We start from the raw sequence: 14,113 nt of genomic DNA on the forward strand, positions 1-14,113 counted from the left end.
CCTGGGTGAAATACACAGTGTCCCTTTCACGCGATTTCTATCTCTCCTTAATTCGTTTAAAAAAATATATTTTGGAATAATTATCAGGCCTATCATTTATCTATTCCTCATGTCTAAGTAGAATTACGTTTTATTGTATGCATTAGCCTGCCTTGGTCATATGATAATATTGTTAATTTACTGATTATGACAGGGTGGTTAATTAGGCCTACATAGCTGATGATAAAGTATAAGTTAGGGAATTCTTTATAAAACTGGTTGTTTCTTTTGTGGGAATGGTGTGCATTAAACGTTATTTGAATGCTGCTGCCCACTGGGGTTAATGTGCGTTGGCCCTTGCACTCCTAAAGATTAGGCGCTATTGTCCAATATCACCTCATCATCAACCCTCTGAGAGACTTTTCAATCAACTTCACCTTTATAATAATATTACGTTTTATTTGAAAAGAAAACAAGGTGATATCAGAAATTGGGGAATAGAGTAAATGTTTCTACAAGTGTTGATACGAATATAAATATGTAATAATAATTTTATTACACTGTTGTTTTTGTTTCGACAAAATACCAACACTGATATTGGAGTTGCTTTTTGTGTTTTTATGTATTCAGCACGACTCAGTATTTCCTTTTTAGGTCGCTTAATAATAATGTCAGCATTGTTATGAAACGTGTTGCACCTAGTGAAAATGTTCGTTTTTATTACCATATTCATGGAATAGTTTCTAATGTTCAGCTATAAAGAAATACATTTGTTTTGATGTCTTAAAAACATTGTTGGTGTCTTAAAAACAAGTAATTGAAAGACCTTTTAGTTGTGCTCATTCAGCATGGTGATATTCTGTCATGCATTTCACTGCTGTGTGTGTATGAGTTTGTGTAGGCTTTTTCGTTTGATTGCGTGAGAGAGAGCAGGACCCAGTTCAAGGTGTGTGTGTGTGTGCCTGCCCGCCCTGTGTGTGTGATACTGCAGCTTTACAACAGTGTGGCTTTGCTTTCTTGGTGGGAGGTATGTGGTTAGTCCATGTGGACACAGTAACCTGTGCAGAGTCAGATAGAGATCAAAGTGTTAACCCCCCCCCCCTCTCTACCTCTCTCCAGATCTTGGACGGGTCGGGCCATGTAAAGTTCTGTGTGGATGCCAGCGAGCCTGATATCGGGAGCTGGCTGAAGCACATCCAGTTTGCCCCCACGGCCCTCCAGCACAACCTGACGCCGTGCCAGATAGATGATCAGGTATGTGAAGAGGAGACCGCCCTCCTGCCTGCCACAGGGCCTCAGTGAACCCCCATGTCCTGCCTGCCTGCTTGTTGTTGTGTTAGAAGGTGTTATTGTGATCTAGTTCAGATAGCCCCTGTGCGGCCCACCCTGCGTTCAGTATCAGCCCCCCTCTCCTCTCTCTCTCACACACACACACACACACACACACACACACACACACACACACACACACACACACACACACACACACACACACACACACACACACCCTGCCTCTGTGTTTTGTTTCTGTGTAATTGTGTCTTGGCTTCGGCGTGTCGAGGACCACAGGGCCAGATCACACACACGGCTGCCGTGCTGATAGTCACAGACACTTCACACACGCTCGCACTGTAAACTTCCAGATATGTGTGGAATGCCCCATTGCTCTTTCTCTCCTCACCTGGGAGAGACAGGACAGGATGGCCTACCTCCTACCTGACACATAGGGGCATTTTCAATTCACTCATTCAATGGTTAAATAGTATTTTATGGACTCGGACTACACACACACACACACACACACACACACACACACACACACACAGATAGATAGATAGTAAGGGAGACTTTATTTGACATGTACAGTGCATTCCATGTCTTGATGGAAGATACATAGATAGAGGAGTTTGCATCACTTTTCATTAATTCTTCATAAATAGTTTATAGATACTTGCATATGTTGCAGATAAGGAATCCGTTTCAAATGTAATATTAATGAGTGGATGTAATTTGTATCTAGGAACATTGTCATCATGATTGTACTTATCATTAGCATTATTATAGCGTCACTATGCAAATGGTTATTTAATTCTCCAAATGATTTAGATATAGTTTATTTTGAGAGGAAACCAACTTCAGATTTTTATTTCCAACTGTAGTATAATGAATCTTAATTGTCACCATATTCCCTACGTATGCCCCCTATATAAAGCATGACACAATCAATCCCAGTAGTGCACTATATAGGGAATAGGGTGCCATATGAGGCATAATCGATGTGATGCAGTGTTTAACGTAGCCTTCTGGCCCTCTCTCTGAGCTGTGACTGACTGTCATCACTGTGGTTCTGCTCGGGTGGCTGTCTAAGCCTGGCCGGGGTCATGGACAAGGCTATGATGAGATTATTGTTAGGTACCACACACTGTCACAACACAGTCTTCACGTCTTCCGGACACCCCTCATGTTTTTCATAACACACAGTAACGTCTCACAAAGCCTGTCTAGGCGTAAATTGCATGTGTAAGGTTGGATGTCTCTCGACAACTACTGTGATTATTATTATTTGACCATGCTGGTCATTTATGAACATTTGAACATCTTGGCCATGTTCTGTTATAATCTCCACCCGGCACAGCCAGAAGAGGACTGGCCACCCCTCATAGCCTGGTTCCTCTCTAGGTTTCTTCCTAGGTTTTGGCCTTTCTAGGGACTTTTTCCTAGCCACCGTGCTTCTACACCTGCATTGCTTGCTGTTTGGAGTTTTAGGCTGGGTTTCTGTACAGCACTTTGAGATATCAGCTGATGTACGAAGGACTATATAAATACATTTGATTTGATATCTGGAAGGTCCGTCAGTTATGTCTGTTCTATCAGAGTATGAACGTGTGTGTGTGTCTGTGTATATGTGTGTGCCTCTATGCGTGCTCTGTTTAGGATCGGGCCCTTTATCAGGACTATGTGAATGTTCATTGCGCTTCTGATGGCTCCCCGTGCTCCTCATCCTAAAGCTGGAAGTGAGAAATGTAATGTCCCTTACCTGCTTCCAATAGGTTTTACAGCTGCTGAGAAGTGCTGACTGTAAAGCCTGCCTGAAACCACATATTACACCCTCTTACACAATCAGTCCCACATTGTGGACTAACCTGGCTTCAATCCTCTTATTTCTGACCTAGTCCTGTTTATAATAAAACTTTATGTCCAACCTCAAGAGGGTGAGGAAAGTAAAGGAGAGGAAGAGGGGAGTGGAGGGAGGAGAGAGAAGAAAGAGAGCTAGAGGAACAGTCAGGGGTTCCTACTTGTGTGTGTGTGTGTGTGTGTGTGTGTGTGTGTGTGTGTGTGTGTGTGTGTGTGTGTGTGTGTGTGTGTGTGTGTGTGTGTGTGTGTGTGTGTGTTCGGCGTAGAGAATAGCAAGGCTTGCGTAGTGCTGGAGCAGTATGGCGTGTGTGATCATGTCTTAGCTGTAGGGTTTAAGAGCTGGTCAGAGTTAGCTAAGTATGAACATGTGTAGCATGATATTTTAAACAGTGTTATTACCGATAACACTAACTATTCATCAACGCTCTGCAATGCAGCCGGTGACTATTGGGTCTCATACAAGCAAGGATCTGAGATCAATAATCTGGGAGTGAAAACTGTTTTTTAGCACTACAACTTCTCTCTGGTTAGATTCACTTGTGTTCATCACTGAGCATTGTACTAAGTTCAGACATGACATATATTTAGCATGGAGATGTCTTAACTATATCCCACACAGACAGTAGCCTACAGGCTGAAGTGTAAATGGATTAGCGGTGTAATTCCCATGATCTGACGAGCGACTAAAAACTCTTTCATTAGACTGTGGATGGATATGATGGCTAAGCTCGTTAGCCATATTGATTCTCCCACGCCGCACAAAGAGACATGAAGTAGATTAATTGACTGTGTTAATGTGTGAAAGGTTCTGTGATCACATAAATAGACTGGAAAGCTGAGTGTCTTAGTGTGGGAGTGCTGATCTAGGATCACTTTTGTCTTTTGGATCATAATGAATATGATTATATGGACAGGGAGGAACTGATCCTAGATCAGGACGCGTATTTACTAAGTGTCTCAGAGTAGGAGTGCTGATCTAGATTCAGTTTTCTATTTTGGATCACAATGAATTTCAATGACACTACATGACCAACAGTATGTGGACACGTACTCATTGAACATCTTATTCCAAAATCATGGGCATTAATATGGAGTTGGTCCCCCCCTTTGCTGCTATAACAGCCTCCACTCTTCTGGGAAGGCTTTCCACTAGATGTTGGAACATTGCTGCGATGACTTGCTTCCATTCAGCCACAAGAGCATTAGTGAGGTCAGGCACTGATGTTGGGCGATTAGGCCTGGCTCGCAATCGGCGTTCCTATTCATCTCAAAGTTGTTCGGTGGGGTTGAAGTCAGGGCTCTGTGCAGGCCAGTCAAGTTCTTCCACACCAATCTTGACAAACAATTTCTCTATGGACCTTGCTTTGTGCACGGGGGGCATTGTCATGCTGAAACAGGAAAGGGCCTTCCCCAAACTGTTGCCACAAAGTTGGAAGCATAGAATCGTCTAGAATGTCATTGTATGCTGTAGAGTTAAGATTTCTCTACACTGGAACTAAGGGGCCTAGCCCAAACCATTAAAAACAGCCCAAGAACATTATTCGTCCTCCACCAGACTTTACAGTTGGCACTATGTATTCGGGCAGGTTGCGTTATCCTGGCATTCGCCAAACCGAAATTCGTCCGTCAGACTGCGTGAATCGTGATTCATCACTCCAGAGAACGAGTTTCCACTGCTCCAGTGCAAAGGCGGAGAGCTTTACACCACTCCAGCAGACACTTGACATTGCACATGGTGATCTTAGGCTTGTGTGTGCCTGCTCAGACATGGAAGCCCATTGCGTGAAGAAATACAGTTATTGTGCTGATGTTGCTTCCAGAGTTAGTTTGTAACTCGGTAGTGAGTGTTGCAATGGTGGACAGATTTTTATACATTACATTACATTACATTTAAGTCATTTAGTCTTATCCAGAGTGTTGACAATGGTGGACAGATTTTTATATCACCTGAAAGAGGTCAGGTGTCTCCGGAGCTCCGCTGTCCTGGCGTCGTGAGGGAGTTTGTTCCACCATTGGGGGAATTTATACATTTCAGTCCTGTTCTGTGAGCCACTTTGTGGCTGAGCTGTTGTTTCTTCCCAAACGTTTCCACTTCACAATAACACCTCTTACAGTTGACTGGGGCAACTCTAGCGGGGCAGAAATGTAATGAACTGACTTGTTGGAAAGGTGGCATCCTATGACGGTACCATGTGGAAAGTCACAGAGCTTTTCAGTAGGGTCATTCTGCTGCCAATGTTTGTCTATGGAGGTTGCATGGCTGTGTGCTCGATTTTATACATCTGTCAGCAACGGGTATGACTGAAATAGCCGAATCCACTAATTTGAAGAGATGTCCACATAATTTTGTATATATAGTGTATAAACAGAGGGAGGACCTGATCCTAGATCAGCACTCTGGCTGGTGGCTGGCATACCTGCTAGATGACCTCTCTGAGAGGAAGGATGTTGGAGGAACAAAGAGGGTGTGTCAGTGTTCCGAGGAAAATCGGATTCTTTGTTTGCACTGGTGACTAATGATGTCAAGGTAACCAACTTCTCCAATATAACAGCCTCTGATATGTCTGAGGTTATGACCTCTACAAGAAACAGAGGATAGGGAGAGAGAGAGAGAGAGAGGGAGAGTGTATTGTGTGTGTGTGCGTGTGCGTGCATGTGTCTGCTCATGTGTTTGTTTATGTGTGTGTGTGTGTGTGTGTATAGGTACCTATCCTCAGTGCCTCCTTGTGTTTAATGTTAGCCCAATACCCAGGGGCTCTGGAGGTCAAGGCTTGGGGCTCTGGAGGTCAAGGCTTGGGGCTCTGGAGGTCAAGGCTTGGGGCTCTGGAGGTCACGGCTTGGGGCTCTAGAGGTCAAGGCTTGGGGCTCTGGAGGTCATGGCTTGGGGCTCTGGAGGTCAAGGCTTTGGGCTCTAGAGGTCAAAGCTTGGGGCTCTGGAGGTCAAGGCTTGGGGCTCTAGAGGTCAAGGCTTGGGGCTCTGGAGGTCAATGCTTGGGGCTGTCTCCCCTCAGTGTTTCCCTTTAAGTCCAAAGGTGTGGCTGGCTGGCCTTCACAATGTGAACTCAAACACCACTGTTCTTATCTAGCTGTTATTTCTAGCCAGTGTCCATTTACAGCCCCAGACTAGGCTTCTCTCACTCTGTGTCAGCCTGCCCTTATAGGGGCAACTCATAAGGCTTTTTGAGAGGAGTTGGAGGTCTCTACAGTGTAGAAACATACAACCAGTGTGTGTGTTTGTGTGTTTGTTTGTGTGTGTGTGTGTGTGTGCTAGCTTGTGTGTGTGTGTGTGTGTGTTTTTGGGTGTACAGTATGTTTGTTTGTGTGTGTTTGAGTGTTTGTCGGTGGTGGCCCACAGGGAAGGGGTGTTGCTGAGGGGATTTCCCCCATGTTGGCATTCACTGCAGTGCCTGTGTGCCAGATTGTACACCATCTGCACAAGTGGAGAGATACTAGCTACAGTATCTTCAACTCGCTCCCCGCTGCCACTGCCACATTCTGCCCCATGTGCCACGGTCCACTAGCAGCTGTACCCTGATCCTAGATCAGTTTGTGCTGTCTTGCCAACTCCTTGTTACTCATTGTCACGCAAGACAGCATAAACACACCCTTGATAGCTTCTCAAAGAGTCACCCTTAAAGACCCGATCAGTCTCTGAGGGCAGAATCCCTGCAGCCCTACACAGCTGTTTGAACTGCTCTGTTATTGTTCCCAACCCTCAATATTATTGTGTCCTGTTGGTGTGAGGGCTAAAGTCCTGGAAAGAGAGCTGTCGACCGCACTAGACCGACAGGAAGGAGCTGGGAGGGAGGTGAGGGGGTGAGAGGTGGGTCTATACAGGCGAGGGGGGCACCTGAGAGAGCTAGCTGTGTTCTCATGGCTGGCTCGGCTATCGGGACCCTCTCAGTTCCCTGCATTCTCCTCCTGAACAATGGGGTCGAGGCTGGCTCCCCTCTGACCATGCCTCTTGTCCCTCGCCCTCGCTGCCGCCGCGCCGCACTGATGTCATGGCGAGCTAGGTACGTTATCTCCCAGGGCCAGTGTCCCTGTGACCCGCGCCTTTCCCAGAAGACTCCCCTGTCACATTTCTAATAATCCCCCCTCGTCCCAGTCCCCCCCGTCCAAATGTCACCACGGTGCTGTAAGGGAAGTTAATAAAATAAACCTTCAAGGCGTGCCAAAAATAACGCCATCTATGATTGTTTGGCAGGGCATCCATTGTGTTCGTATGGGAAGTCCCAGAGATCCCAGGGTCTCTCAGATGACCCATTCACTATACACCTTGGAGTCTGTGGATTGTGTGTGTAGTGTGTAGTAGTGTGTGTGTGTATGTGTGGTTGTGTATGGCGTAGCGTGTATATGCTGTGCATGGAAGTGTTTGCCTGTGAATGTACTGTATACATGTAGCTCCACGGGTAGTCATGTGACCTTTAGTACATCTTTTCTGTCACTCAATGCACTAGGACCATGAGGAAGTGGAGGAATATGTTAGGTGTGTGTGTGTGTGTGTGTGTGTATGAGTGAGTGAGTGTTTATTTGTGTTGAGTCAAAGTGTGTTTGCTTTCTGCATCGGTGTGTTTTTGTTTCAGTAAAGTGGATGTGAGCGTGTTATATGGTGTTGGTGGACAAGGTTTTGTGTGTGTGTGTGTGTATTCATGTATGTGTGTATATGCTGTTTAAATCTGTGTGTGTGTGTGTTTTGCAGATCTTCTACAGAGTGACTCAAGAGATCCAACCAGGCGAGGAGCTGCTTTTGTTTATGAAGGCAGAGCAGTATTCATGTGACAACATGGCTCCTGATATGCACGGTCAGTTCACACACACGCAGACACACACACACACACACACACACACACACACACACACACACACACACACACACACACACACACACACACACACACACACACACACACACACACACACACACACACACACACACACACACACAGACACACACACACACAATACACACACACACACACACACACACACACACACACACACACACACACACACACACACACACACACACACACACACACACACACACACACACACACACACACACCTAACATATTCCTCCCCTTCCTTCCCCCTGTCCAGAGGAGAGACAGTATCGCTGTGAGGATTGTGACCAGCTCTTTGAGTCTGTCTCTGAGCTACTGGATCACCAGAAGGTTCCATGTGGGACGCCCCCCTCAGCCTTCCTGGGGAACCCTGGAGGGGACAGTAGTGACCTGGAGGGCCCTGAGGGCCTGGAGCCCCACGATCTGCACCTGTCCCACAGCCTCAGCCACCACGACCACAACGGTCCCCAGGAGTGTAAAGAGTGTGACCAGGTGTTCCCTGACCTCCAGAGGTGAGAAGGTGTCCTCCTTCCCCCTTGTTGATAGGACCGGGAAAACTCAGGCCCCCTCAGCTCAGAACCCCACTATGTCACTCAACCTGCACCCCCTCACATGCCTGATGATGGCTACGTATCAACTGCACATCAACCTGAATCTATAGTTGTCTTGATGATAATATTGTAGTGAACGGTGACAGTGTCATTTGAACTATTGTTGATCCTGGGTCAAGGTCTTTGTTTGCATACATCGTTCATTTTACTCCCAAATCCAACCTACATCATTGGGTTGTTTTTAGTTGACAGGTTAGTGATGCAGTGTTGTAATAATGTTGTTGTGTCTGTCTGTCTGTCTGTCTGTCTGTCTGTCTGTCTGTCTGTCTGTCTGTCTGTCTGTCCGTCCGTCTCTCCTGCAGCCTCGAAGCTCACTCTCTGTCTCACTCAGAGGAGAGGGATTACAAGTGTGACCAGTGCCCCAAGGCCTTCAACTGGAAATCCAACCTGATTCGTCATCAGATGTCACATGACAGTGGCAAGCACTACGAATGTGAAAACTGCACAAAGGTACAGTCATGTACCTGCTCAAAGGTACAGTTGTGTTTGGGTGGGGTAGGTGGGTGTGGGTTCATGTGTATGTTACTAGAGCATGACTCTCCAACCCTGTTCCTGGAGCACAACAGTACGTTTTCCCTCTAACCTTAATGTAGCGCACCTGATTGTAATAATTAACTGGTTGATAAACTGAATCAGGTTAGGTACTACTGGGGTTGGAGCAGAAACCTACAGGAGGGTGGCTCTCCAGGACCACGGATCGAGTGCCCTGTATTAGATTATATGTTGAATGTGTGATCAAGTGTGTGCATGCAGCTCCTACATGTACCGCATCCATAGTCGCAGATGGGTGACCCCCCCCCCCCCCCCCATGTGTCCCTTCGTCCCCCCCCCCAGCAGGTGTTCACAGACCCCAGTAACCTGCAGAGGCACATCCGCTCGCAGCACGTGGGGGCGCGGGCTCATGCCTGTCCCGATTGCGGGAAGACCTTTGCCACGTCCTCTGGCCTGAAGCAGCACAAGCACATCCACAGCAGCGTCAAGCCCTTCATATGTAAGTCACTCAGACCCTTCATATGTAAGTCTGCACGCTTTTTCCACATATTCTACGAGCTTGTTGGAACTCATTTAGAAAAATCGCTAAAACACCCCTTCTCTTATGTTCTTACCTGGTCATAATACCAGTTGACATGTTAGTTACATGATAGATTATAAAGCAGTACCATACCGACTTTGACCCTCTAATTGTTTTTAAAAGGAATTTCACTTGAAAACCATTTCTTCATATATGCTTCATTAGTCCACTTTTGATACAGTCCAGGAAAACATTCACGTTTTGAAGACATGTTGCTTCCATTTTCCTGAAGCCCAAAATCAAGCAAGAGCATAACATCTCATTAGGATTCATTTTGCATAACCATGAGACTTTTCCAGGAAGTAAACACAGGTATTCTATTATAATAGCTATGAGGCTTGTACATACAGTACCAGTCAGAAGTTTGGAGACACCTACTCAATCAAGGGGTTTTCTTTATTTGTACTATTTTCTATATTGTAGAATAATAGAGAACACATCAACACAATGAAATAACACATAAGGAATCATGTAGGAATAAAAAAAATGTTAAACAAATCAAAATATATGTTATGTTTTAGATTCTTCAAAGTAGCCACCCTTCGCCTTGACGACAGCTTTGCACACTCTTGGCATTCTCTCAACCAGCTTCACCTGGAATGCTTTTCCAACTTATTTGCTGCTTTTCCTACACTCTGTGGTCCAACTCATCTCAATTGGGTTGAGGCCGGGTGATTGTGGAGGCCTGATCATCTGATGCAGCACTCCCTCACTCTCCTTCTTGGTCAAACAGCCCTTACACAGCCTGGAGGTGTGTTGGGTCATTGTCCTGTTGAAAAACAAATGATCGTCCCACTAAGCTGACAAGGTACAAATCTGTCGTTCTGCCCCTGAACAGGCAGTTAACCCACTGTTCCTAGGCCATCATTGAAAATAAGAATTTGTTATTAACTGACTTGTAGCGCACCTGATTGTAATAAAGGTTTAAAAAAATAATAATACGCAAACCAGATGGATGCCGTATTGCTGCATAATGCTGTGGTACCATGCTGGTTAAGTGTGCCTTGAATTCTAAATGAATCACATACAGTGTCACCAACAAAGCACCTCCACACCATCACACCTCCTCCTCCATGCTTCACGGTGGGAACCACACCTACTCTGCGTCTCACAAAGACACGGCGGTTAGAACCAAAAATCTCAAATTTGGACTCATCAGACTAAGGACAGATCTCCACTGGTCTAATGTCCATTGCTCGTGTTTCTTGGCCCAAACATGTCCAGTAGTGGTTTCTTTGCAGCAATTCGACCATGAAGGCCTGATTCACGCAGTCTCCTCTGAACAGTTGATGATGATATGTTCTGTTACTTGAACTCTGTGATGCATTTTATTTACGCTGCAATCTGAGGTTCAATTAACTCTAATGAACGTATGCTCTGCAGCAGTGGTAACTCTGGGTCTTCTTTTCCTGTGGCGGTCCTTTTGAGAGCCAGTTTCATCATAGCGCTTGATGGTTTGTGCGACTACACTTGAATAAACTTTCAAAGTTCTTGAAACTTTCCGTATTGACTGACCTTCATGTTTAAAAGTAATGATGGACTGTCGTTTCTCTTTGCTTATTTGAGCTGTTCTTGCCATAATATGGACTTGATTTTTTATCAAATAGGGTTATCTTCTGTATATCACCCCTACCTTGTCACAACACAACTGATAACGCATTAATTCATTTATTAATTCCACAAATGAACTTTTAACAAGGCACACCTTGAAATGCATTCCAGGTGACTACCTCATGAAGCTGGTTGAGAGAATGGCAAGAGTGTGTAAAGCTGTCATCAAGGCAAAGGTGGCTACTTCGAAGAATCTCAAATATATAATATATTTAGATTTGTTTAACCCTTTTTTGGTTCCTTCATGATTCCATATGTGTCATTTCATAGTGTTGATGTCTTCTCTATTATTCTACAATATAGAAATGAGTAAAAATAAAGAAAAACCCTTGAATGAGTAGATGTCTCTAAACTTTTGACTGGTACTGTATAATTGCAATATAATATTTTAAAACAATATTAACAATACACTGATGAGAAAAATATGAACAAGTGGTTTTAGGGTCAAATGCCCCTTTAAATATCAGTCCTTTAAGTCATAAAAAAACTCCAATCAGTAACACTTTAATATTAATTCATATTATTTGGTATTATTTATTATCTATAAATGTTGAATATCATTGAATATAATATGTTGTGATAGTAGGATTAATTCTATACATTTCATGTAGGATGTTTTGAATGGTACTGACTTAATTTTGAAAGTGTCATGTTGATTGTGGTAATATGTACATACTCTATCTATAATCTACAAGATTGCAAAAGGAGAGCATAACATTTTTCATTCCACAGGAATTGTAGTCACAGGCGAGTGCTATTTCTGTTAATAGTTGAACAAAAGGAGTACGTGTCCCATTCCCCCATCTCAGCAACCACACACCATGCTGACCCAGTGACCCCTAGCAATGACCTCACACTATGACCTCACGTTTTAACCCTACTGTTGTCCCACACATTGACCTGTTCAACCAGCCGTGACCTCCCCCCTGTTGACCCCAGAGCTCCTATCTTTGACCCCACTCTCTCTCACACTCCCTGTAAATGCCAACCCCTGTGGTCTAACATCACAACCACAACCACAACACATATTGACCAGACCCCAGTTTTGCTTTTCAGAGAAAACCTATTTTCAGAGTTTTTCCTTGTTAGCTGAAGTAGTCAGGACAATTTCCTGGCCCTAATAATGATTTCTCAATCTTTCACCTCACACACCAAAGGACAATGACCTTCACCCTTTGACCCCAGCTCCGTGACCCCGCACGGTGACACCACACACAGGGCAGAAGGGCTGTGTCCGCCTGCGGACCCCCATCTCCCCCTCCCTTGCCTCCCCCTCCAAACGCACCATTCCACACAAATAGCAACCACATGTCACCTCCACTGTGCTCCAAATGGGAGTCCATTTGCAGTAATCAGTTGAAAATATGCAGGTTTAAAAACAGCTAAAGACTGTGAAAAAAGACAGAACACCCTCTGCCCTGACAGATGTGTTAGAGACCATGTGTGTGTCCGTCCTCCGTGTTTGTTTGCCTGTGTGAACAACATGTCGGTCAGCGTACTGTATTGTATACGCGTGTGTGTGTGTGTCCATGTTTGTGTGTCCATGTGTTTGTCTGTGTGCGTGTGTGTCCACGTACATGCCTGCTTGTGTCCATGCCTATGTGGGTGTGCATGCATGTGTGTGTGTGTGTGTGTGTGTACCAAGGTGGAAAGCCTATGCTGGTGGCTTTCTGTAGACCACTCTGGCCATAATCATTCATTCAGACACTGGGGCTGTCTTACTCAGAGCTGCTCTTCACAGGAATGTGTTTATAATATTTAGTTACAGTTTATGGTGAGCTGACAAAACACACGTGTGGAGTGGATCAGGTCCCTCACACCCTGTGTGTCATGTGTGTCTGTTGTAAGTCTGTAAATGTCAGGAGTGTGTGATTTACAGCCACTGTTTCTACTCGTTCTACAACAGAGAGGAAACGGATAACAACACCCACGTTAGCCAACGAGCCTCAGGCGCATCAAATATTTACGCCTAGACTCAACATCTCTTGATCAATTACGACGTTGACTCCTTCAAATACTTAATCATTCATTTTGAGATCTTTGCCCTGCATTCGAAGAACATTAATTATAACAGCAAGGTATGCACGTCATTGTCTTACCCAAGATTCCCAATTCATTTCCATATCACCATATGAAAAACAATCACATTTAGACTACATACTGTATAATGAGTAAATATTTGAATCAATATAGTTATAGATTGCAATATTATTCAATATCATACATATTATTTAGGAGTATGTTTTGATATCCAAATTGTCAATCACTTTCCATTTGTACGGATGCCAATGTAGAATAAAGAATGTAGAAATAGAGAATTCCAATAGAGAATATGAAACATAATGACTATTATCCAGAAGCTACTGTATGTGTAGATATGATCTCTATATGACTGTTTCTTTTTATCTTGCTATCATCTAGCCCAGGGGTCTCTAACCTTTTCTAGCATGAGAGCCATGTCACAAGCTACTCAGAATACCTTTTTTTGGTCTGGAAGAAAACTTTAAGAAATGTAGATTTTTCTTGTATAATTCCCCTTTAATCAAATGTTATTTGACACATGCACCGAATTCAAAAGGTGAAACACTTACTTTCTTTTTTATATTACCTTTATTTAACTAGGCAAATCAGTTACCAACTCATTCTTATTTTCAATGACCGCCTAGGAACGGTGGGTTTAACTGCCTTGTTCAGGGGCAGAACGACAGATTTTTACCTTGTCAGGTCGGGAATTCGATCTTGCAACCTTTCGGTTACTAGTCCAACGCTCTAACCACTCCACTAGGCTACCTGCTGCACTTACAAGCCCTTAACCAACAATGCAAGCCCTTAACCAACAATGCAAGCCCTTAACCAAC

General features: G+C 44.4%; 1 protein-coding gene across 15 annotated transcripts in view; it reads left to right on the forward strand.

Annotated features, from left to right (window-relative positions):
• Window positions 1-14,113, forward strand: part of LOC115136895 (histone-lysine N-methyltransferase MECOM-like) — a 202,613-nt gene that overhangs the window by 167,311 nt on the left and 21,189 nt on the right. For 5 of the 15 annotated variants that reach the window (XM_029672772.2, XM_029672778.2, XM_029672774.2 and 2 more), the window contains 5 exons: window positions 1,099-1,233; window positions 7,817-7,919; window positions 8,218-8,473; window positions 8,875-9,046; window positions 9,407-9,587. In XM_029672772.2, the coding sequence (XP_029528632.2) occupies window positions 1,099-1,233; window positions 7,817-7,919; window positions 8,218-8,473; window positions 8,875-9,046; window positions 9,407-9,587 (847 nt within the window). The remainder of the gene's footprint in view (window positions 1-1,098; window positions 1,234-7,816; window positions 7,920-8,217; window positions 8,474-8,874; window positions 9,047-9,406; window positions 9,588-14,113) is intronic. The other 10 variants (XM_029672785.2, XM_029672781.2, XM_029672783.2 and 7 more) reach the window with 6 other exon arrangements.

The sequence above is a fragment of the Oncorhynchus nerka genome, linkage group LG11 (assembly GCF_034236695.1).
Source record: "Oncorhynchus nerka isolate Pitt River linkage group LG11, Oner_Uvic_2.0, whole genome shotgun sequence".
NCBI classification, from domain to species: Eukaryota; Metazoa; Chordata; class Actinopteri; order Salmoniformes; family Salmonidae; genus Oncorhynchus; species Oncorhynchus nerka.